General features: G+C 50.8%; 1 protein-coding gene across 10 annotated transcripts; it reads right to left on the bottom strand.

The window, feature by feature from the left end:
* Positions 1-4,646: 4,646 nt before the first annotated feature.
* Positions 4,647-20,675, bottom strand: HMGA1 (high mobility group AT-hook 1). 10 transcript variants are annotated; one of them, XM_034767405.1, is made up of 6 exons: positions 20,573-20,675; positions 20,258-20,375; positions 13,688-13,796; positions 10,955-11,035; positions 9,204-9,254; positions 4,647-5,199 (listed from the first exon to the last, which is right to left on the bottom strand). In XM_034767405.1, the coding sequence occupies exons 3-6, from the start codon at positions 13,787-13,789 to the stop codon at positions 5,143-5,145; spliced, it is 291 nt and encodes a 96-aa protein (XP_034623296.1). In that variant the 5' UTR covers positions 13,790-13,796; positions 20,258-20,375; positions 20,573-20,675; the 3' UTR covers positions 4,647-5,142. The 10 variants fall into 10 exon arrangements, with proteins under 10 accessions (XP_034623296.1, XP_034623289.1, XP_034623292.1 ...); XM_034767398.1 differs by having other exon boundaries at positions 10,955-11,038; positions 20,573-20,672; XM_034767401.1 differs by lacking the exon at positions 20,258-20,375 and having other exon boundaries at positions 10,955-11,038; positions 20,573-20,662.
* Between the last annotated feature and the right edge of the window lie 206 nt (positions 20,676-20,881).

The following is a 20,881-nucleotide window of genomic DNA, read 5'->3' as shown; positions in this document are numbered from 1 at the left end:
GGGGGGGGGAAGGCTGGTCCTTGGCTCAGTCCTGTCTGCTTGCTCTTTAGAGAATCCCTTATGTCCAGGACTCTCCTCACACTCCACTATCCCTGCACTGAATGCAGTAGAGATGGGTGCTGATGCTGAGTGCTTCATGCAAGCAGGTTGCACGTGGCTGTGCCCCAGTGAGAAATCATCTTCTGCACCAGGAGCTCCTGGAGGAAAAAGGCTGTTTTTGTTTGCCTCCTTCAAACTGGGTGACAGGGAGCTTAGAAAAAAAAAATAGATCTACATGGCATAGCTCTTGACAGCTAAAACCAATCGTGGTTACAAAGATGCTGAAGTTACAGGCGTACATTAGTAAATCAAATGCATGGTAACCATTCCAGAACATTAATTTAAAAAAATCTCTCAAATGTTAGAAACCCAGAAAATGCAGAGTTAGGGCTGCACACTTCTCAATAAGGTGCCTATATCACCTTAACTCTGACCCTTTAGATGCCTCCTCGCCATCTTCTTTTGTTTGAAAACTGGCCTTGCAGTTTGTTACATTAGATAGGTGTGTCTGAATATGCTGCCTCGTCCCTACAGTAGCCTTTGCTGTTTTCATGGGCGTTCTCTGTCGTGATTAGTGCCTGAGAGGCCTGTCTGGAGACATGATAGCAACAGGGGTGCCATATGGAATTGTAGTGCTCAATCCTGTGAAAGTCCTGAGCACCTGGGAGGAGCCTTCAGCCCCTGGCAGGATCAGGCTCTCATGGAGGAGTGGGGAATGATCACGTAGCAAAATCAGTTTAATAGGGAATGTGTAACACGAGTGTGCGCGCTTTGGGTGACCATAACAAAATGTGGACAGCAACCCATGAACTACGCAGTTGAGATGAGCACACAGCATTTGTGGCCATTGACCAAATGAAATTTGTAATGGGCAGCAAGTTTCTAACCTTCTATGCAGGTCTGTGCATGCAGACTTGCAGTTCTTTACTCACTGAGGTGCTCGCGCTGTGTTGATGGGCACAAGTGAAAATCTAGATGATGGGTGTGGTTTTGGGTGCCTTCTTGGAGAAGGGCAGCCTTTACTCGGCAGTGTCTGTGTTTCTAGGTTTCAAGGGTTTCTAGCCTTGGGGGGAGGGATAGCTCAGTGGTTTGAGCATTGGCCTGCTAAACCCAGGGTTGTGAGTTCAATCCTTAAGGGGACCATTTAGGGATCTGGGACAAAAATCTGTCTGGGGCTTGGTCCTGCTTTGGGCAGGGGGTTGGACTAGATGACCTGAGGTCCCTTCCAACCCCGATATTCTATGAATTCAGTTGGCTGGGCTGGGTCGGCTTGTCTTTTCTTTTACCTTGGGATAAACTGCCTCCAAATCGACTTTGACTTGAAGGTCCCACTGCTTCCATTGGGTGTATTTCTGTAATCCCAAGGTCACTGCACAGAACCTGCCCTGTGTGGAGTTGTACGTGCCCTGCAACCTTAGCCAAAAACTATACCGAGGATCCGTTTGCTGCCAGAAATCCTATTATGTTTGCACCATTGTTGCCTGAGCCAACAGATGAGGGCAAGTGTCAGATGTTCTCCCTGCTCCGAGGAGAGGTCTGTAAGGAATATCCCTAGGTGCTGGGGATATAGCTAGGGGCGCTATTTAGCTCAGGAGTGAACCATTATTGTAGAGAGTAGGAGCTGCTGCTCTCACCTGTCATATATGTTTACGCTCCTGTCCCCCTTGTGGCTCCGGGTTAGAAGAGGGACCTTGTGTCCGGTGCTGTTCTCACCCAAGTTCTCTGAGGTTTCGGTGGAAGGTGAATGGCCACCAGCAGCCCTCTGTTGTGTGCTGTGTCTGTATGTAGATTGAAAGGCAGAGGTCTGCCTGCCAGGGAGAGAGTTGGTTGTTCTGTGGCAGGGGCTCGGTGCTGCTCTAAAACCAACCCACCAGGTGGGAGAGACGGGGAGGCTGGAAACATCCGTAAAATGTTTTATTCAAGTAACTGCAAATAGGAAACCAAAAGGTCTTTAACAATGGGCCAAAAAAACCTCCACTTCTTGCCAACTGTCAGCCACCTGCCTGCTTTCTCCAGACACGACTTACGCTCACATGGTCCCTGCTGGACAGGTGACTTGAACACCCAGTAAAAACACTCAACGTAAAACCCAAAACTGCTTTCACCCCCTTGGCCTTCCCCATAGTAATAACCTCCAGCTCCGCTGCAGTTGGTCGTAGCTAAGGGATGGAGTGTGGTGTGGCGAAGGGATCTCCGGGCCCGTAGGTCACTGGAGGCTGATGCTCACGCTGTGTACTTTCCTGCTGAGTCTAATTCCCAGCCTGAGGCATGGAGCATGAGAAGAGTACCTGGTGTGGATTAATGAGCAAACAATATCTCGCCCCTGCCCCTCCTTTGCCTGCCGCAAGCAGCGCTGTTGTGCTGAGGCGCCTTCCCGCGAGCTTGCTGCCTCACCTCACGGACATCGTCCCCTCCGGGAAACAGACGCCGGGGCTGACTCTGCTGTTGTTCAGGCCCAGTCCAGCACCCGACCCGGGCTGCTTCTCTCTCTAGAGAGCAACATCTCTAGTTCAGTGACGTCGAGCAGCCGGGGAACATTTCCAGGCCACGGCAGTAGAGAGCTAATCCCAAGGGGGCAGAGGGACAGGGAGGGGTGTTGTCCCCACCTGCAAGCGCTAAGGGCTGGTGGGGAATAGGTCATGGGTTGCTGCTTTACCATTTTCTCTCATTTTACTAATGTTGGCTGGAAAGCCCGGGGGAGAGGGTTGATGGGATGCCTTCACCACACCCCTTTGAAAGGCTTTGTCCCTTTCTATAGTAGAACAGCCTAAGGCTTTAAAATACTCCTCCCATCTCCCCACAATCCAACCGACTTTGGCTCTCTACCGTAAATGAATCGTTCCCAGAGGAGGGGGAGGGAGGAATAAAAACCAGAAAGACCATGTTGGAATAATAAATGTTGTAACCAGTATAGCAGCAGTAACAGCAGCAGCATATCTATGGTTAAGAGAATGGAACTTAAATTATCCAGAGGTAGTTGTGAATGAAGGAGGAAAAAACAAACCAACAAAAATAAACCTTAAAAAAAAAAAATCCACTACAATCTGGCCTGGAAGTACAAGTGTCACTAAAAAGCCCACTATGCTATTCCTGATGGAGAACTCCGCAGAGCTGATGGGAAAGAGAAAGAATCAGCAACGCTGCCTGTGAAAGGCGAATTCCCCTTTAAATGGCAGACACCCCTCTGGGGCTGATCCCACAGTCCTCCTGCAATCAGAGGGCTGGGGCGGCCTTGTGAGCCTTACACACGGGGTGGGGGGAATCTGAAGCGAAAAGGCAGCTAACGGTGCAGTGTTATGTCTATTGTGCGTTGCGGGGGGGGGGGAGCTCGGTCTTCTGCCGAGAGGGAAGTCTGCTGTTGTAAGCTGGAAGGAGGGATGCAAAAAGCATTAGTGCTTCCTTAATAAGAGAGCAAGGGATAGCTGGACTTTGTAACTTAAAACAAAAGGGCAATTGTTCTTGAGCACTGAGTCTTAAAGGTTCTCTCAAGATGGCAGCAGGTCAGTTTTAATCTCTGCCCCAGAGTAATGCAGACAAATCTGGCTGTGCCCTGGTTCCAGGCTTGCGATTGTGCACTGGTCACCTGTAGGGGCAGGGGTGGATCTGATTGCCAGCTGGTCCCTGTACCTTGTCTGCTCTGTGCTCCAGCATCAAGCCCCAGCTGTGCCACCCTTCTGACTGCTCTATCACCAGTAGGATGCGCTGTAGGCATGTCTAAGGGTCCTTCAAAATGCATGTGATGGTAACACCTAGCTCTTGCCTACCACTTTTCATCTGTAGCTCTTCCAGCACTTTACAAAGGCAGTTGGTATCATTATCCCCCTTTTACAGATGGGGAAAACTGAGGCACACAGGTGATGTGACTTGCCGTGGGTCAGCCAGCAGCAGAGTCAGGAATAGAACTCCCGTCTCCTGAATCCCTGGCCACTGCTCTAGAGCCCTATCTCGTGGCATATTCTCACAGTGGGACTCTGCGTGCTGGGTGTGATCACACGTCAGTCCCAACAGGACATGCCTTGGCTGAACTGAAACAAACCGTTAACACGTAGCTGCGGCTCAGAGTCCCTTGTGCAGCCAGCCATGGAAGCGGTACCGTTGGGCTACCCTCAAAGTGATTTTAATGCATAGTTCAGCTCTGCTGCTGGGTCCAAAGGGGAAAATGACAAGGGTGATGGTTCCCCTAGGCCAGCACGGGGCTTTGGGGAGCTCGGCCGGAGCTGGATTAGAATAGGAGAGGGAGCTCCCTTCAAGTTCTGTCAATTAGGGGATCTAAGAGCAGGAAGGGCAGCCTCGAGGCCTCCACCTTCAAATCTTCCCCACAGGGCCAGCAGCTGGGGAGGGTGGGCCAGAACATCAGAGCTGAGGGAAGTGGGAGGAAGAGTCAGGCAGTTCTGCGACTGTGAGTGACAAGGGAGTTTGAGATGATCAGGGGGAGCGGTGCTCAGCCAGCTCTGTCAGACTAACCCCCCTCATGGACCTTGGCTTCCCTCTCAGGGCTGCAGGAAGAAGCTCTTCTCAATTGCATGCTGGCGGCAGCTTCTGTGCAAAGTGGAGATGAGGGATGCAGCAGGGAAAATGGGTGTGTGTGTGTGTGTGTGTGTGTGTGGGCAGGGGGGGGTTTTTGACAGATCTGTCCCCAACTACTGTAGTTTAAAAAAGAAAACTAAAATATAGACAGCCATAAGCAGCCCCCGCCTCCTTTCCCTACCAAGAAGTGTGTTGGAAAAAAAAATAAATCACAAAACAATAAAGCAACTGTTCTACAGAAGCCTTCCCTCAGTGAATTTCACTAGGAACAAAAGAAACTACATAAACCAGTAGGCTAAATTTTAACCCTGTCCACTAAGAAAGAGAAACAACAGAGCCCGTTCTCCCCCTTCGAGTTAACAGCGTCCGTCAGTGAGCGCGACGGCCGCTCCATCGGTTTGATCTGTACTCCGGTGCTGCTGCTGTTTGAGTGTGAGAAAGCTTGTGCAGGGGGGCGGAGGAGAAAAAAAAAAAACCCACCAAGGATTTTTGTTTTGTTTCGTTCCTTCCTCAGTCCAAGAACTTGACGAGAAATTGGTAAGTTGAATGATGAGGTAGTGCCGGGTTCAAGCGTTTTCACTGCTCCTCTTCGGATGACTCCTGCGAAACGTTCACCTCCTCTTCGTCCTTCTGCTGTAAGAGAAGGGAGGAGTGAGGTAGCACCCGGCCAGCCTGGCTCCAGGTCAGCGTAGGAGCATACGCCATGTCTAGTGCACCATTAACGATACAGCCCTCTTTAGAAATGCCCCTTCGATGACTCTGTATGTTTAAAATACTCTCACTCAACGGTCTTTGAGTGGAGCCCTAACCAGATTTAACTTCAAATCAAGCTCCCAGGCACTGCCAGGCTCAGCCAGGCACTTGGAACTGGCTCCACTCCAAGGCACAGATCCGAGCTAGTCCCAGTATTGCCACGGTGACTTTGGGGAAATCACTCCGCCTCTTTGCCCCGGTTTCTGTACCTGGGAAATGGGGATAAGGACACTTGCCTGTCTTTGGAAAGTGCTTTGAGAGCTACAGATTAAAAAGTGAGTGAGCGACAGTCACGTAACCAAGGTCGTGTCATACTTGGCGGTGGCTAGCAACTGAACATGGAAGAATCCTGACATTCGGCCCCTTGCTCGTAGCATTGGACCATAGCGCCTCTGCCAAGGAGACACCCCAACTTCTGTGCCTCCAATGGGCCCCTGTAATGGATTCTGGTGACCGTCTTCAGAGAGAAGCACCTGCGCTGGCTGATGGTGGCAGGGCCAGTCTCAGATATTAATGTGGTGGTGTGCACCCTGGGGCCCTAGTCCTGAGTAGGTCTTTAGCCTCGGCCATAGCAGAAATACTCAACACCAGTAACTTTCATGGACATGAATAGCCCAACAAAAAACATATCCAGCGGCGAGATGCAATGCTTCCCAGAGGCCACAAGAGGGGACCCCAGCAACAGCTGGAATCCCAACATGCCTGTTAAGACCAACTGTGCTCTTCCTCCCCCTGTTTTGCAATGGACCTCTGTTCGCCCACTCAGAGAGCAGCACCCTCCCTTGCTCACTCCACCTCCCAAACTTGCAAGGCAGGGGGCACACGTCAGCACTGCTGGCAGGAACCCCTGGGCTAAGTGCCACAGCGATGGCATGAACCGGAGCGAAGGCATTCCTTGAAACGCACTCCTCCGCCTGGCTCTCTTTAAAGAGACACGCACGCTCTCAAAACAGTCTGAGTCACCCTCACACTCAGCCGTGAGTCAGCAACCTCCACTTCCTCGCGTTTCATTCATAAAAAAATAAACCATTGAAGCCGGCACGGAAAGTGGCTGCCAATTCCATACAAAGTGTTCCAGTGACACAGACCTTCTCACTTAGAGAAGGAAGGAAGTGAGGGATGGGCCCTGGTTAACCCTTCTCCGCTCCTGGGAAGCAGATCGTGGTTAACCAGCATGCCAGGGCAACCCAGAATAGAAAAAGGGGTTTGGCAGCCCCACCTGGGGAGCGAGGAAGCCGGCTAGAAAATCCTGCAGCTGTATGAAGCCAAGGCCCTGCTCGCAGACTGAGCTGTTTTCAGTGTAGACGTTGGTTTCGCTTGGAGAATTTCAGGTGTTTAGGTAACAGCTCCCCAGGGGAGCCTACAAAGGAATTTGCAGATTTCAGAGCCAAAGAAACTGTAAAAATAATTTGAGGTGAGCTTGGTGGATCACTTGATGATTGCCTTCCTTCTGAAGCACCTGGCAATGGAAAACAGAATCCTGGACTAGACGGACCTTGGGTCTGACCCAGTGTGGCCGTTCTGATGTTTGTTCTAGAACACTAGTGAGTCAGGGATTGTGCAAGTTCCAGTGATGCAGCTTTGCACTAGACTCCTGCAGTGCCAGCCCAGCCCCCAGCTGCTCTTGCTACGGCAAAGCACCCCAATCCCCTCCCTTCACCACACAGGAATGCTGGGGACGCTTGTGTAGTCTGTGTTGTGCAGGAGGCCAGACTCTATCATAACAGTCCCCTGTGGTTTTATGAATGCACCTCAATCTAGATCTGAAGCCCACCCTTTGCTGTTCCCATCTCGGGCCTCATTCAGCCAGGGACGGTTCTAGAATTTGGCAAGACAGGCATTTTTCTACCAGACAGGCCTAGAACAAGTCTTCCCCTCTTGCTATCCAAGCTGGGATTTGAACCTGCGTCTTGAAGAGCGAGCGGCCAAGTGCACTGTGCACCATGTACGTTGTTATCCCTTGTCTGAGTTTCCAGACAAACTCCCTTCAAAGCTGCATTTAGGAGACCCCTCCAAATCTAGTGGTAAGCAGCAGCATCTCGCAGCATTGGTGCAGGATATTGGAAACCAACTATCCGGCTCCCTCCCCTTCTCCGTTTGTGGGGTCACTACAGCCAACCAGCAGCGGGTGAGCATGGTACTTTTAGCAAGGATGCTTCTGCCAAAGGCTGAGGTTGCAACTTGCTGAGCCTGAGGTGGGTGGGGGGATCTGCTATGCAATGTGACCTTGACAGCAGCGTAATGCTTAGCTTGAATGGAGTTACACCAGGGAGGAATTTACGGGGTGTACAAAGAAAGGGAAAACTCAAGGTGGTGGCTGGAGACAGCAAAGACCGAAATCCTCAGGGGGCTGGTGGGATGCAGGGGAACCCGTAGGGCAGTTAGGGGAAGTACTGTTTTACAGGGTGCCCCAAAGTGCCAGGCTATCCAAGCTGGCTGTACAAGGGGATCCAGCGGAAGAGGCAGGCAGTGCCGCCTTAACCTGGAGAGAAGCAAGAAAACCATGGTTCTGCAGAGCTCCTGAAGCCAGCAGAGTGCTCCCTAGGGCAGCAGATAGCAGCTTACAGCAGGGGAAGGGTGGGGCTGCTGCAGGAGCTTATCGCTGCTGGGGTGGGGCGGGGTGCTGCTGGGGGAAGCTCAGACTGCCAGGCACTGCAGGAGGGTCTGTGACAGCCAGAGAACCTCGGTGGCTGGGAAAGGGAAGAAAGAGGAGCAACATATGGGGGCAGAGGGAATTTGCTGTACACTCACTCTACAGGAATGCCACCCTGGTAACACACCACAAAGCCTTGGGCAGGCCTGTGCCAGCTAGCTGAAGAGAACAAGCCACTTCCTGTTAGTCACTCCGGGGAGCAGGGAAAGAACACTGAGCTAATTACAGCCATTTAGAGTTGTCATGGACCACGGAGAGGTGGATTACCACCTACTGTATTACAGTTTACCTCCCAGGAACCCTGTGGCACTGAGACACCCGTCCCCTCGCTGTACTCCCCCGGGCGTCATCCGGCACCAGGATGTGACTGTGTCCCCTCGACGACAGTACATTGCATCACACCCCTAAGGTGCATCACAGTGCGGCTTCCAAGGACATCTGGCACGGACTCAGGACTGTGACCCTTCTGCTAATTCGATGTCGTAGCCCTAGGAACTTCCAGCCCCGAGATTCGGTTGCATCCCCCCATGCTATATTTTAGCACAGGTCCTGAATTGCTTCCAGTATCAAGACACAACCATATGCCCTCTGCTCGGTTAGAGCACGGCCTGTGCTGCCAATGTCCAGCACAGAGATGCAACTCCTTGCACCTCAGCCCCTTCCACTCTCCGTGGTGCTGCTGTGGTTGCAAAGTAGTCGAATGAGCGTGGGACCATGTCGAACCACATGGTTCTCATGCAAATTCACAACGACAGAAGAGACAGATCTCAGGCCCAGCTTTCAGTGCAAAAGGAGAATTCCCATCCGCAGTACAAGGGCTAGGCATGGAGTGCAGCAGTTTGCGAGCACTGATATCCATGCAGACTAGCCAGGGTCAGTACATGCATTAGCCCACCACCACCTGGAAAGCCCCAAGAATAGAGACCAGCTCTTCTTACAGCGGAGAGGTGAAGCCATCCAGCTGCAGTGTGGAATACCCGGACCGCAGTCACTGTGATTTCTCCAGGGCACAAGAGGCTCAGCTGAGTTTCCTGCTGCTACTCTTGATCCCACCCCCCTCGAGACTGGCTTCCTTCCTGCAAGAAGCAGGCCTCTTTCCCCACCTTGCATCTGTGCAAGGGCCTGATCCTGTGGGGCGCTGCATGCTCTCCATTCACTGGGAGCAGAGAGGGCTCAGCACCTGGCAGAATCGGGCCTCGGAGAACTATTAGGATAGGAAGGTTCCACTTACCGATTTTTTGGGCCGGCCTCGAGGTTTCCTCCCAGGTGTTACTGCAGCTTTCTAAACACAGAGAGAACTTTTAAATCCACAGAGGGGACCGAAGAAACACCCCCTCGTCGCCTCCTTCCCTGGAAATCTTTGATTTCTATTGTCTTCTAGGTCAGGTGTCTTCTAGCTCACCTTGTCAAACTCACACGAGTGGCAGTTCCCAGCCTGCCCTTTGGCTGCTGGACACAAAGATGGCCCCACGGGGCTAGATTCCCTCCCCCCCCCCATCAGAGTTATTTTCCAGCAGACGATGGCCAGGCCCCAGCCCCATGACTCAGAGAAATTTGCAGGATATGAGTCGCGTGTTTTCAAAACAGCTTTAAAACACAAACACACACACATATCACACAAACCTTCTGTATATCTCTACCCCTCCCTTCCCAGCGATGTCTCATACTCTGTCATTTATACAGTCTGTCCTCAAAGACTTCCTGGGGGGGCCGGGTGGGGGCCTGAAGGGAGCTGGTAACCTCATCCCCCTCCCTAACACACACGCGACCCTGGGAGAACCAGCATGCTGCTGCTAGGTCACTGCTGCCATAGATCCCTCCCTAAGTATCACCTTAGATATAAGACTTTGTCCTTCTATGAAGCAAGGATCTCAAAACCTTCCATCCACCTCCTGCCAGTCCTGTCTGATGGGTATCCTTATTCCCATCTTACAGGTGGGCAAATTGAGGCACAGGAGAAAGTGACTTGTCTAAGGTCCCACACTGCAGGAATAGAACCCAGGTATCCCAACTCTCGCCTCCCCCTTCCAATGTAACCTTCCCATTTACTGGGGGAAAATATCCCTCTGGAACTGCTCCCCTCTTGAACTCCTTCCCCGTCAGGGGCTGAGAGCCAGGGAGCACGTGCACAGCAACGGCCTGGAGCAAGCACGCGACTGGCAGTGGCTGCAGAGTCTGGGTCTAGATGAATGTGCTCAGAAAGGAGCCTCCTCCTATCCTGTGCCCCACACAATTCCTTTGGGGCCCGTCTGCCATTTGCAGCTGGCTAGAATAATGGTGGGATGCTCAAGACTGCCGTTAAACAGAAGATGGGGTGTAAGCCCTCCCCTCGTCCAACTGATCGCAGCCCAGAGTCTATAGTAAGATTTCCCTGCTCCACCCCCACTTTCCTCCCTGCAGAAGGTCCTGATCTTTCCCTGCCCAGCCTTGGCCATGCAAACCCCAGCTGCCTCGATGCTGCTCATGCCGACACTGAGAAACAAAATGTCACCAGCTGTCCCACTTGGATGCAAACAGCTTCACGTGACAAGTCCTAGGGACCCTCGTGATCCTCCATCCGCCACCTCTCCACACAAGCATCAGTGATCGTTGACTTCCTTGAATGAGGAGTTCACAGGGTCTGTATTGGTGATGGCAGGGGCGGGGGTACGAGGGGGGGTAGGGAGTACCTAGGTTCCTCCCTGCAAAAATCTGGGTGCCCATCTGTCTGGTCTAAACCCTGTCTGTCTGCTCAGCTCAGCTGGGCTAGAAATCTCACCACTGAGCCCAGTGTGTGCGTGTGGGAAGTTCTGTCACCTCCAGCTTCCCAGAACAGAAATCCTGTGGATTCCAAGAAATCCAAGGGAGAGGGACATCTTGTGACCAGACACCCCCAGGCTCCCAGTGCCCAAATGCCAAGGAGTCACTTCAATCCTAAATGGCCATTAAGAAGCAGTGGATGGGGAAGGTCATGTGGTTTTCCCCCTCCCACCCCATACCTACCCTGCCTTTAGAAGTGGCCTTATTTTTGCTCCCCTTTGGTCTGCCACGTGGTCTCTTGGGGGTTGGTGCCTCGCTGGGTTCCTGCTGGAGACAAAGGACAGAACTTGTCAGCAGACACCCAGATCTGCAGTGATCAGTGCTGAGAGGCAGGGCTGGGACAAGCACAGCCCATTCACAGCCCACTTGCCCATTCAAGTGGGATCTCACTGCACCCAAGAGCATGAAGGATTCCCAGCAAAACAAAATAAATCGGAGTCCCGGCATGCATGCCACAGGGCCTCTGTTATGGAAATGCCCGCAGCACGGCACTGCACCCACCCCCCTCAATCTTAATACACAGATGTCAACCAAAACACCTGGCTAGTGTTTGCATTGCAGCAGAGGCAGATCAAGAAGGAACAATGCATGCTGGGACCTGTAGTTTCCAAGGGCTGTGGGAATTCAAAGCGAACGGATGGCCACAGAGGGCACTTAGACTAGCTCTGCTTTCAGGTGACGCACTCTGCTGTGGACAGAATGCACCTGTCACGCTGTGCCCAGGAGGGATGTGGGACAAAGCAGACGGGGGCTACCTGGACTTCTGATGGAACGAGCCATTGGTGAAGGGGGAGGAAAGGCATGAACCTTCTGAGAAGAGGCTGCTTTTCCTCCCAGATTTGGAGACGTAAGAGAGATCGTCATGGGACTGATTTTTGGAGCGGGCACTGGGATGTCTCCCTTTAACAATAAAACAGTTAACCCAAGAGCCCATAGCCCAGGAAAGAGCACCCTGAAATTTCAACACCTGGAGACTCGTACAAAAAACATTTTGTGAATTATGCATTATTCCGGTGTCACTGCTACAGTTTCTAATACCCAGGCACTTTCCGTTTATAGCTGCAGCTATTAGCAAACCAGTAATCCAACACCCGCAGCCCTGCCCCCACCTCTGCCGAGTGACTGCCTCCCCCCACCAATCCGAGCCCTGCTAGGCAGATATTCCACCAGCCAGAAGAGGAAGGAGGTGGGATCAGCTGGCTCAGGGCAGTTAAAAGGTTGATACCAAGGGCCAGTTGCTGATCTTGGTTAGGCTGGTATCAATGTGGAGAAATTGTAATGGCTGAGAGCAGAGTTAAGCTCCCAAATGAGATGTGCTCATGATTTCTTGTGCTTCCCCAGCTCCCTGGGTTTATGCTTAAGGTAATAATACAACAATAAAGGGAACAGAGGAATGACACTCTCCAGTGGTTAGAACACTAAGTGGGAATTGGGACATCTGGATTCCCTTCCTAGCTTTGCCACTGACTTGCTGTATGCCCTGTGGTTGCCACTGTAACGTGCCTGCTTAGCAAAATGCTTTGAGAGCCTCATCTGTGCAGGCACTAGACCATCCTCAGCTGAACCCAATTGGTCCTAAAGTTTGAGAGGATTATTAGTTGCTAGTTAACTGCTGCAGTTCCAGGTGATGGACAGGGGAATTCTCCCTTCCCTGCAGGTTTAGCCAGTCATGTTTCAGGTTCTGCTATAAGAGTTATAAATAGTTGGCTAACTAATTGTGTTGGCTGCATGACAGTGAGCAGAGAAATCAGAATTAGTGCCTGGGCCTTACGTGAGAGAAACTTACACAAACAAAATTCCCACTGGTTCAGCAGGACTGACTAGCACAGACAAGGCAGCTCCGGTGTTTTTAATCAGTGTTAGTTAATGAAACCTGCTTTTCAGCAGGTTTAACTACCATGATCATAAAACTTGGCTCAGCTGCAGAAGTCTTGTCTCTATTATGACTCCCCTCAGTTCAACTAAACCAGAGGTAGAACTGGTGGGATTCTCTTTGTAAGTTTCCTACTGTAGCTAAAGCCTTTAAGGTCATCTTGTTACCATAACCTTTACTTAGCTGGAGTTTCCTGAGGACCTTTGGGCATAGCAAGGAGAAGAACATGATGTTTACGTAACTCCAAGTGACTCAAAAACTATACACCTACAGAAATGCAGCTACCACTGGGGCAGAGGAGAGCAGCTGAGAGGTAGGATATTTTGGCAGAGAACATATCCTATCAAACTCACACTCTGTAAGAAGTTCCAGGGGGTCCCTGCTGTCCACATGTAGCAAAGAGTCAGGTTTGTAAGTTTGTATCAGGAGACAAGCTATGCATATGTTTGCTTCCATGGTGGTGAGCCCAATGTCTAGAAATTGGATGTATGGCATGATTCCCAATGCCAGTAAGTACCTTATGTGGAACCCCATTTGTTTTGTTCTGTTCATCCCTAGGGTAAATGTTACTCTTCAATGAAAGTTCCTTCTGTTTATGCCTTCCTGCTGCCTTTTCGCCTTGCCTTCTAAGTCCTTCTGGAGAGGGCCATTTGGCCCCAGCTTCAAAGCCAGAATTTAATTTTACCGGGCAATAGAGGCTATTGTTTTGCCCCATGCTAGATCTTGGGATGAAATCTCGATAAGCATCGATTCAGCCCTCTCCGATGTTAGGAGTAGCCTCATTTTGCAGATCACAAGTTAAGAAACTTGCCCAAGGCTGCCACACGTTGTAAGGCAGTGGCGGAGCTGAGGAGAGAACCCAGGATCCCTGACTCCCAGTCCTTTGCTGTAACCACCAGAGGGTGCAAGATGGGTGATGCCTCCCAGGTGGCAAGTCAGTCATGGAGATGCCTCATTTTTTTCCTTTCCTCCCCACAGACCTCCTGTCTGCATGCCTCATAGAACCCCTCTGTAGAAACATTGAAGAAAGCAATTCTCCATACCTGAGGCTTCTTCCTGGGTCGTCCCCGTCCTCTCTTCTCAGACACGTCCTCCTCCTGTTTGGAAGCCAAGGGCTGGCTGGATTTTGCACTAGATTCACTCATCGTCTTTCTTCAAGAGGACAAAAGAAGGAGAAAAAAGGGTAAGTACAGAACACTTGTCTAGATGACCCTTGTTCTATAGGTCACAATCATCCCCATAATACTGATGGGGAAATGGGGGCACAAAGAAGGGAAGGGTCAAGTGCATGGCTGATTTAGTTGGGGTTGGTCCTGCTTTGAGCAGGGGATTGGACTAGATGACCTCCTGAAGTCTCTTCCAACCCTAATATTCTATGGTGTCCTAGGGAAAGCCACCCAGGTCCTGGCAGTCAGAATTACAAACTGGGGAGGGTGGGTGTCACTGGCCAGTGCATCTGCCGTGTCCTGTCAGAATCTTGCACTCCCCTCCCACTCTCCGCCAGTTCTGACCCTTCTTTCCCCACAATGACCTGTGTTGGATCTGTCAGCAATAAGTTTCTTGGGGAGCAGCAGTGCAAGGAGTCTTGGTGTTTCCTTCAGAACATGAAGGTTTGTGTGCCTCGCTCTTTGCCCACCTCTCTGCAAGTACCCAAAATCGGAGGCCCCCTTTGAAAGTTTGGGCCCTGCCATTGCACGTAGTTGTCCACACACCCCACTGCTTAGGTCAGGGTGGGGCGGAATGGCAGGAGTGTCAGGAGTGCTCAGTGAAGGAGGGAGTGAATTATATACAGTCGCCTCCTGCTATGCCTGGTGCTAACCAGCAACCCTTCACTGCATGCACCCTCTAGTTATTTACACAGGTAGAGGAGTGTAAATGCACACTTGGACAGAACTACCAGGAAAAGAGCAAGATGCATGAAGGCTATGGAATAGTCTCCCCATGGAAAGTGGCAGGAGCCCCATTGCGTAGGGAACTTTTAAGTAGGCTGCACAGAGTACCCCACCAGGTAATAACCCTGCCTTGGTAGGGAGATGGTCAAGGTAGGACCTCAGAGGGCTTTTCCAGCTACCAGTTCTGTCTTTCAGGCTGATCCTCTGCCTATTGGCGTTTTTAATCCATGCTCTGTACAGTGCTTCCCTTTCTTGTGTAGGGAACACTTCCCTAAGGCTCCTGGAGAAGATACTCCACTGGGCATTTATGCTTCTGTTGTTTGTATTGCTGAGCTCAGGGTCCCCACTGTCCTAGGTGTTGTACATGTGCCATAGTAAGAGGGAGTCTCTGCCCTGAATTGCGTACAGCCTAAGACAAGATGGAGAAAAGGAGGATTATTTGCCCCTGCTCTGCAGATGGGCAATTGAGGTGTAGAGAGATGAAGAAACTTGCCCTGGATTGCACACTGAGTAGTCAAGGATCAAATCTTCTAAATCCCAGCCCAGTGCCTTTGCTATAAGACCCGCCTTTAGCTCTGCTGTATCTCATGCTGATCCCAAGAATACCCCACCCCAAATGTGGACAGGATCCACACCTTGACCCAGTCAGAGTGCCTGGCTCTTCTGATGCTATCCCGCAGCTCTGTACTGTCCCTCTCAAAGTCACAGGCAGATCTTAAGGCATACAGAGCAAAATGCATCCTGCACTAGCCGTTGTCATCCTGCCAGGCTGAGAAATGGATGGAAGGGGGAGTACGTTCCAACCTGACATAGTGCTAGGTGCTGTACAGAGACCGTCCCTACCCCAAAATATTTAGTCTGAATCAATTCCCTGCAGCATTGGAGCCAAACTGTACCCTCTGTGGAGGAGCCGTGGGTGGGAGAAGTGGTGCAAAGGTCACCTTGGGGCAGTTGTTAAAGCCAGTCAGAAGGAAGTGCCCCTGGGCAGCCCCAGCTAGCTCCCCTGCTGAGTTCTCATGCTCCTTGTCTCCAGCTGCGGCTCCCAGCACTGGGGGTGGGGGTGGAGCTGGGATTCCCCCACCCTCCACAGCCGCTGCTCCCCTGCTATCCCTTCCCCCAGCCGTGTCCTTCACACTTATTGCATGCACCAGGGACTCCCTGCAACTCCAAATTCTCTGTGTGCCCCCAACCACACTCAACAAAAGAAGTCCATTTTTCTAGCAGTTAAGCCACTAGCCACCAGTGCTCAGAATAACGTCACCTCCAAGTCAGCAGCGACTAGAATGGGTCCAATTCCAAAAGGATCAGCAGCATTCAGGAAACAAAACCCACGCCCAACAAAATGACTTTGGGTTCACTAAAACAAGTGACACCAACATCTAAATTAGTTTGTCTGAATAAATCTGTGGCAGAGCAGTCGGCAAACTCATCCCCAACTGATCACAAGGGAAGCCTTAACGTAGTCCATGCGAGACCATCTAGAGTTAATGGACTCCCATCCAGCTCCAGGTAGCTAACACCTTGGGTAAAGGTTAATCCGGATACTTTAGAGTAGTAAAAAAGTTTCATCCTCCTCCCATCTATAAAGAAGGGGTGTTTGCAACCCCCTGAAACCTGTTCACAATCCTCCAATGGAGAACCCATGTCCCAGGAAAACAGGTGCTTAATGGTATTAGTTGTCAGCAACTGGATCCCATTCAAATGGCGCTGAAAGTTGCGTTCGGAGAGGACAAAGCTCTTTCCAACACCGTTGCATGCCTAAGACAAGCAATGGTCAGTCCCCTCTACCCTCCTAGCTGTAGCAACCGAACAGGGTCCCCTTTGCAGACAATTGCCCTCAGCAACGGGCGGTTTGCTCAAATTCACACCAACAGTTATCGTCCCACGGTGATGGGCACGTAGCCGTCCTCAGCAGGGCTTTGCTGCTATAGTCTGAAACGGCCAAGCTGGGAAGGTCAGATTTCTAAAAAGTTGCATAGTGGGATGAAAGCCCAAGGAAACCACACACATATCCTGAATGCACAGACCTTCTAGGTTTTTAAAACCGTACACATGGGCTCATGTTCAGTTGTGGAAGTGACTCACAAGTAAGTAAACCTCAGAAGCCACAGCCTCATGTAAACACCCCTATGTATTACTCACTACAGCCAAAAGCCCTTCAAGGATTCTCTCCCTCAGAAATATGGTCCCAATGTTTTGGGTTGGGTTTGTTTTTAAGTAAAATTCTTGGCCACTTGGGTATCCAGTTAAGAAGTCAGGATGCTTGTCAAATGTGATACATCCTCTGAGCACTCCCTTCCATCTCTAACAACCTGGGCATGCAGGCATGGGGAGCGCTGGACCCACAACATAGTTCCCTCCACCCTATGGAAAAGCCCCTCATCCGGGGCTGCATGGGGCAGGGCTCAGCCCTGTAGCAAACAGCCCACTGTGCTAACTCAAGGTTCCTGGTCCCCATTCTGACCCTTTAGCGAGGTTTTTGGCAGAGCTGTTGCCATGGAGGGAAGAGAGCCAGGAAGTAGCCTAGAGACACAAACCTCTCAGTAGATAGCCCTACCCTCCAATGGACCCCTTCAAGAGCTGCACGGACCCGTGAGGAAGAGATTTGCAGGTTCTCTGGGCTGAATCCCCTGCCAATTTTTGCAGGGGCCCTAACAGGCAACCTCACTGCAGGATTATGCTGCATTGGGAAATGGCCCTATATCTATGCAGGGATGTGATCGGTCTCTTCCCTATCTAAGGCAGAGTCTACACTACAGCCATGTCACTGTAGTGACGTAGCGTAGCTGTTGCCTGTGTCGACGGAAGAGTTTTCCCCATCAGCATAGTTCATCCACCTCCCCAAGAGGCAGTAGCTGGGTTGAGGGATGAATCCTTCTGTCTACACCTGCATCCCTACCAGGGGTTAGGTTAACCTAACTACATACAGTGCTCTGGGCACACAGTTTTTCACAGCCCCAAGTGAAATAGGTCGACCTAAGTTTTAGGTGCAGACCAGGCCTTAAGCTTATGAAGAGAAGACTTCAGGGGTGTGGGAGGATCTAGTCAGATCACATGGTTGTCTTCCTGCTCTCTGGCCTAACCCTCTGCAGCTGGGGAGCAGGAAGTTCAAGCACAGCAGACAGACAACTGGCTGGCACCTGAGGAAGGGACATGGCATTTGTAAGAACAGCCATACTGGGTCAGACCAAAGGTCCATTTAGCCCAGTATCCTGTCTTCTGACAGTGGCCAGTGCCAGGTGCTCTAGAGGGAAGGAACAGAACAGGTGATCCATCCTGTTGCCCATTCCCAGCTTCTGGCAAACAGAGGCTAGGGACACCATCCCTACCTCTCCTGGCTAATAGCCATGGATGGACCTATCCTCCATGAACTTATCTATTTTTTTGAACCCTGTTGTAGTCTTGGCCTTCACAACATCCTCTGGCAAGGAGTTCCACACGTTGACTGTGCGTTGTGTGGAAAAAATACTTGTTTGTTTGTTTTAAACCTGCTAACTATTAATTTTATTTGATGGCCCCTAGTTCCTGTGTTATGAAAAGGAGTAAATAACACTTCCTTATTTACTTTCTCCACACCAGTCATGATTTTATAGACTTCTATCATATCGCCCCCTTAGTCATCTCTTTTCCAAGCTGAAAAGTCCCAGTCTTATTAATGTCCCCTCATTTGGAAGCTGTTCATATCCTTAATCTTTGCTTCTCCCCCCCAATCGCCACATTTGAGACTGACTTCACAGTTCCTTTGCATCAGCCACTAGCCACCAATCCAAGCCCAATCACCACCTCACGGATTAACAACAAAAGAAAAGCAATATCCATAGGGGAAACTCTCTTGCTTAAATCTCAGTCTCCACATGCCCAAGAAGTCCTATCAGAACAGTGTCACAGGGACACCACCCAGAAGACAGAGCAGGGCAGTCCCAACAGCAAGGGGATAAAATAAATAAAACCCGGTTTTATTTAAGAGCACAGGACAAGAGGCACATGCAATTCCCTCCCTATGAACTTTACTAACATTCCAAGGGGCTGCTTTGAAGACCCCCCCACTCTATTAGAGCAGCCATCCTTTAAAACAAGCATGATAAAAAGCAGGGGACCCTTGGAAGGGACAACACCATAAGCCCTTTGAAGATCTGTGTCTTAGAGGTTATAATCAAAACCACCCACAGCAAGAATGGCTTGATTTCAGGAGTAGGGTCTAGACCCCTCCTCAGGGGGAAGGAGTGGGAGTGGAAAGAAACCTTGTAAAGTTTACAGTGGGGAAAGCCATCATATATCTCCCCCATCACCACACCTTTGGATTGCAACTGCGTCTAGCCTCAGCCTAAACGGAACAGAAGGAAAGACCAACAGAACTCTTCCTGTCTGGACTTGTAATGAAACCAAGCCCTGGCCCCCAGCTGGATGGGAAGTCTGGGAGCCAGGGAGAGCCCATAGCTGCTGGAACTGGGGGTGCTGTTGCACCCCCTGACTTGAAATGGATTCCATCACATACAGGATTTACAGTTTGGTTCAATAGCTCTCAGCACCCCCACTGTACAAACTGTTCCTGGTAGAGACTCTCACACCTCCAACAACAGCACCTATGGAGAGAGACACACCTTAGCTTCTCCCTGCCTGCTCTCTATTGCCACCCCCCCCCCAGATGGGCAAATCCAAGAGCCCCAGCCCTGCAGAAATTAAAAAGTACCCCCTTGCCGTATGATCAGCCCACCACAGCATGTCGGGAACATTGCACCCAAAGAAGACAAGCAACCCCTTTACATAATGAACAGCACAGAGCCGCAAGAAAGCCCCCGCCCCCGGCACCCCGAAAACACAGCAGTGGATTTACCACAATTTCTTCTTGGTTAGAGAGGGGGAGACATGGCTCTGGGATCTGCCCCTTTAAAGGGCCAGGAGGAGGCGGGGTTTCTTGCGAGCCCAATGCACTACCTGCTCTTTGCAAAAGAAATGAAGGAGAGAGAAAGAAAAAAAAAAAAAAAAACCTACCCCAGCTCTGCCTGGCTATTGGCAGAAATGCAGTGCAAAAAAAATGAATAAGTGGAGGAAAGTGCTGTCGCGCGATTTGAAAATGAAACCGGCTCGGAGTGTGCGTATTTGCAAAGATCGCAAAGAGGGGGGGGGGACCAGAAGCAGCACCATCACCCAAGCCAGCCACCATCACCCGAGCCCTGCAGCAGCGAACTCCGCTAGCAACCCGGAGCCGATTGCAAGCTGAGCTCTTTGGCAGGGCACCCCCCGTCGCTGCCGCTCCTCCTCCTCGTCCTCCCCAGCGCTCAGCTGTTGTCTGCGGAGGGGCTTCCATCCATCAGCTCGGAGACCTGCTGAAGAAATAGCAGTCCCTCCCCCTCCCAAATCAGGTGCTTTAATAATAATTAATAATAATAAAAAGAAGGGGGAGGGAAGGTAGCATGGCAGATTCTGCCTACCCCAAACCCAGCAAAAGCCCTCCCCACTTCCATTCTGCAATGCATGATGAGAAGGAAAGCAAAGGGCATATTTATTCCGCATGCCTTGCTCGCGTCTCTCTGCAAATTCTGCAAACCAGGCTTCGTTAGTATTATTTGCAATTTGCAAATTATTTTGCCCCCCCCAGGTGCCCATTCGACTATAAAATAATTATCAAAATAAACAAAACACCAACTTACTAACCCGCCCCCCCCCACCCCCACCCAAAACAAAACGGGAAAAAAAAAAAAAAAAAGGCCAGACACTCACAATTGCTCCCGATCGCGGATCTGTGTGGTGTGTGTGTTTTTTTTTCCTTGTGTGTCTGTGTTGTGATCAAATTAAACCCAAACCCCCCTTCTGGTTGCTGCGGATTGCAAAGACGGCTCTGAAACAAGAAGGCAGGCAAAGAGAGACTCACTCACATACATATACAGACCAGCCAGGGCTCTCTTATTTATATAAATAAAAAAAATTGTTCCAAGAGGAAGGATGCTGGGTCAAAATCATTTGCACGGGGAGGGGGGGCGGGGAGGGGGAAATAGGAAAGGGACCAAAAAAAAAAAAAACCCCTTCAAGCCTTACTGGAGGGAATCCAGCTGCTAAAAATAGCAAAATCACACTCCAAATTAAATAAGGGCAGGCAGGCTAAGCTAAAGGGAGCTTTAAGCCCTTCCAGTTGAGGGGTGGAGCCCAGCAGAGGCTACGCTACGCCATCACCAGTGGGTGGGGAAGATGCAAAGAAGGGGAAGGGAAGGGTGATTTAAAAGGGCTGCTGTGGTTAAAGCTAATGTTGGAAGGTGGGTTGAAAGTGGGTAAGAGAGAAAAACCAGCAGTAGCAAAAAAGCAGGAAGAACCGCCTCCTCCTCTCGCCCCCCCCCCCCCCTTCAAAAG

The sequence above is a fragment of the Trachemys scripta genome, chromosome 4 (genome assembly GCF_013100865.1).
Source record: "Trachemys scripta elegans isolate TJP31775 chromosome 4, CAS_Tse_1.0, whole genome shotgun sequence".
NCBI classification, from domain to species: Eukaryota; Metazoa; Chordata; order Testudines; family Emydidae; genus Trachemys; species Trachemys scripta.
Note: the sequence above shows the minus strand (reverse complement) of the source record. Positions and strands in the feature narration are given on the sequence as shown.

What these genes read in the sequence shown, in the direction of transcription:
- HMGA1 (XM_034767398.1), bottom strand. Translation starts at nt 13,789, where the DNA reads ATGAGTGAATCTAGTGCAAAATCCAGCCAGCCCTTGGCTTCCAAACAG. An exon ending in GACCCAGGAAGAAGCCTCAG is followed by an intron (nt 11,039 to 13,687) that starts GTATGGAGAATT and finishes CTTTGTCTCCAG; the next exon opens with CAGGAACCCAGCGAGGCACC. An exon ending in GAGGCCGGCCCAAAAAATCG is followed by an intron (nt 5,200 to 9,203) that starts GTAAGTGGAACC and finishes CTTCTCTTACAG; the next exon opens with CAGAAGGACGAAGAGGAGGT.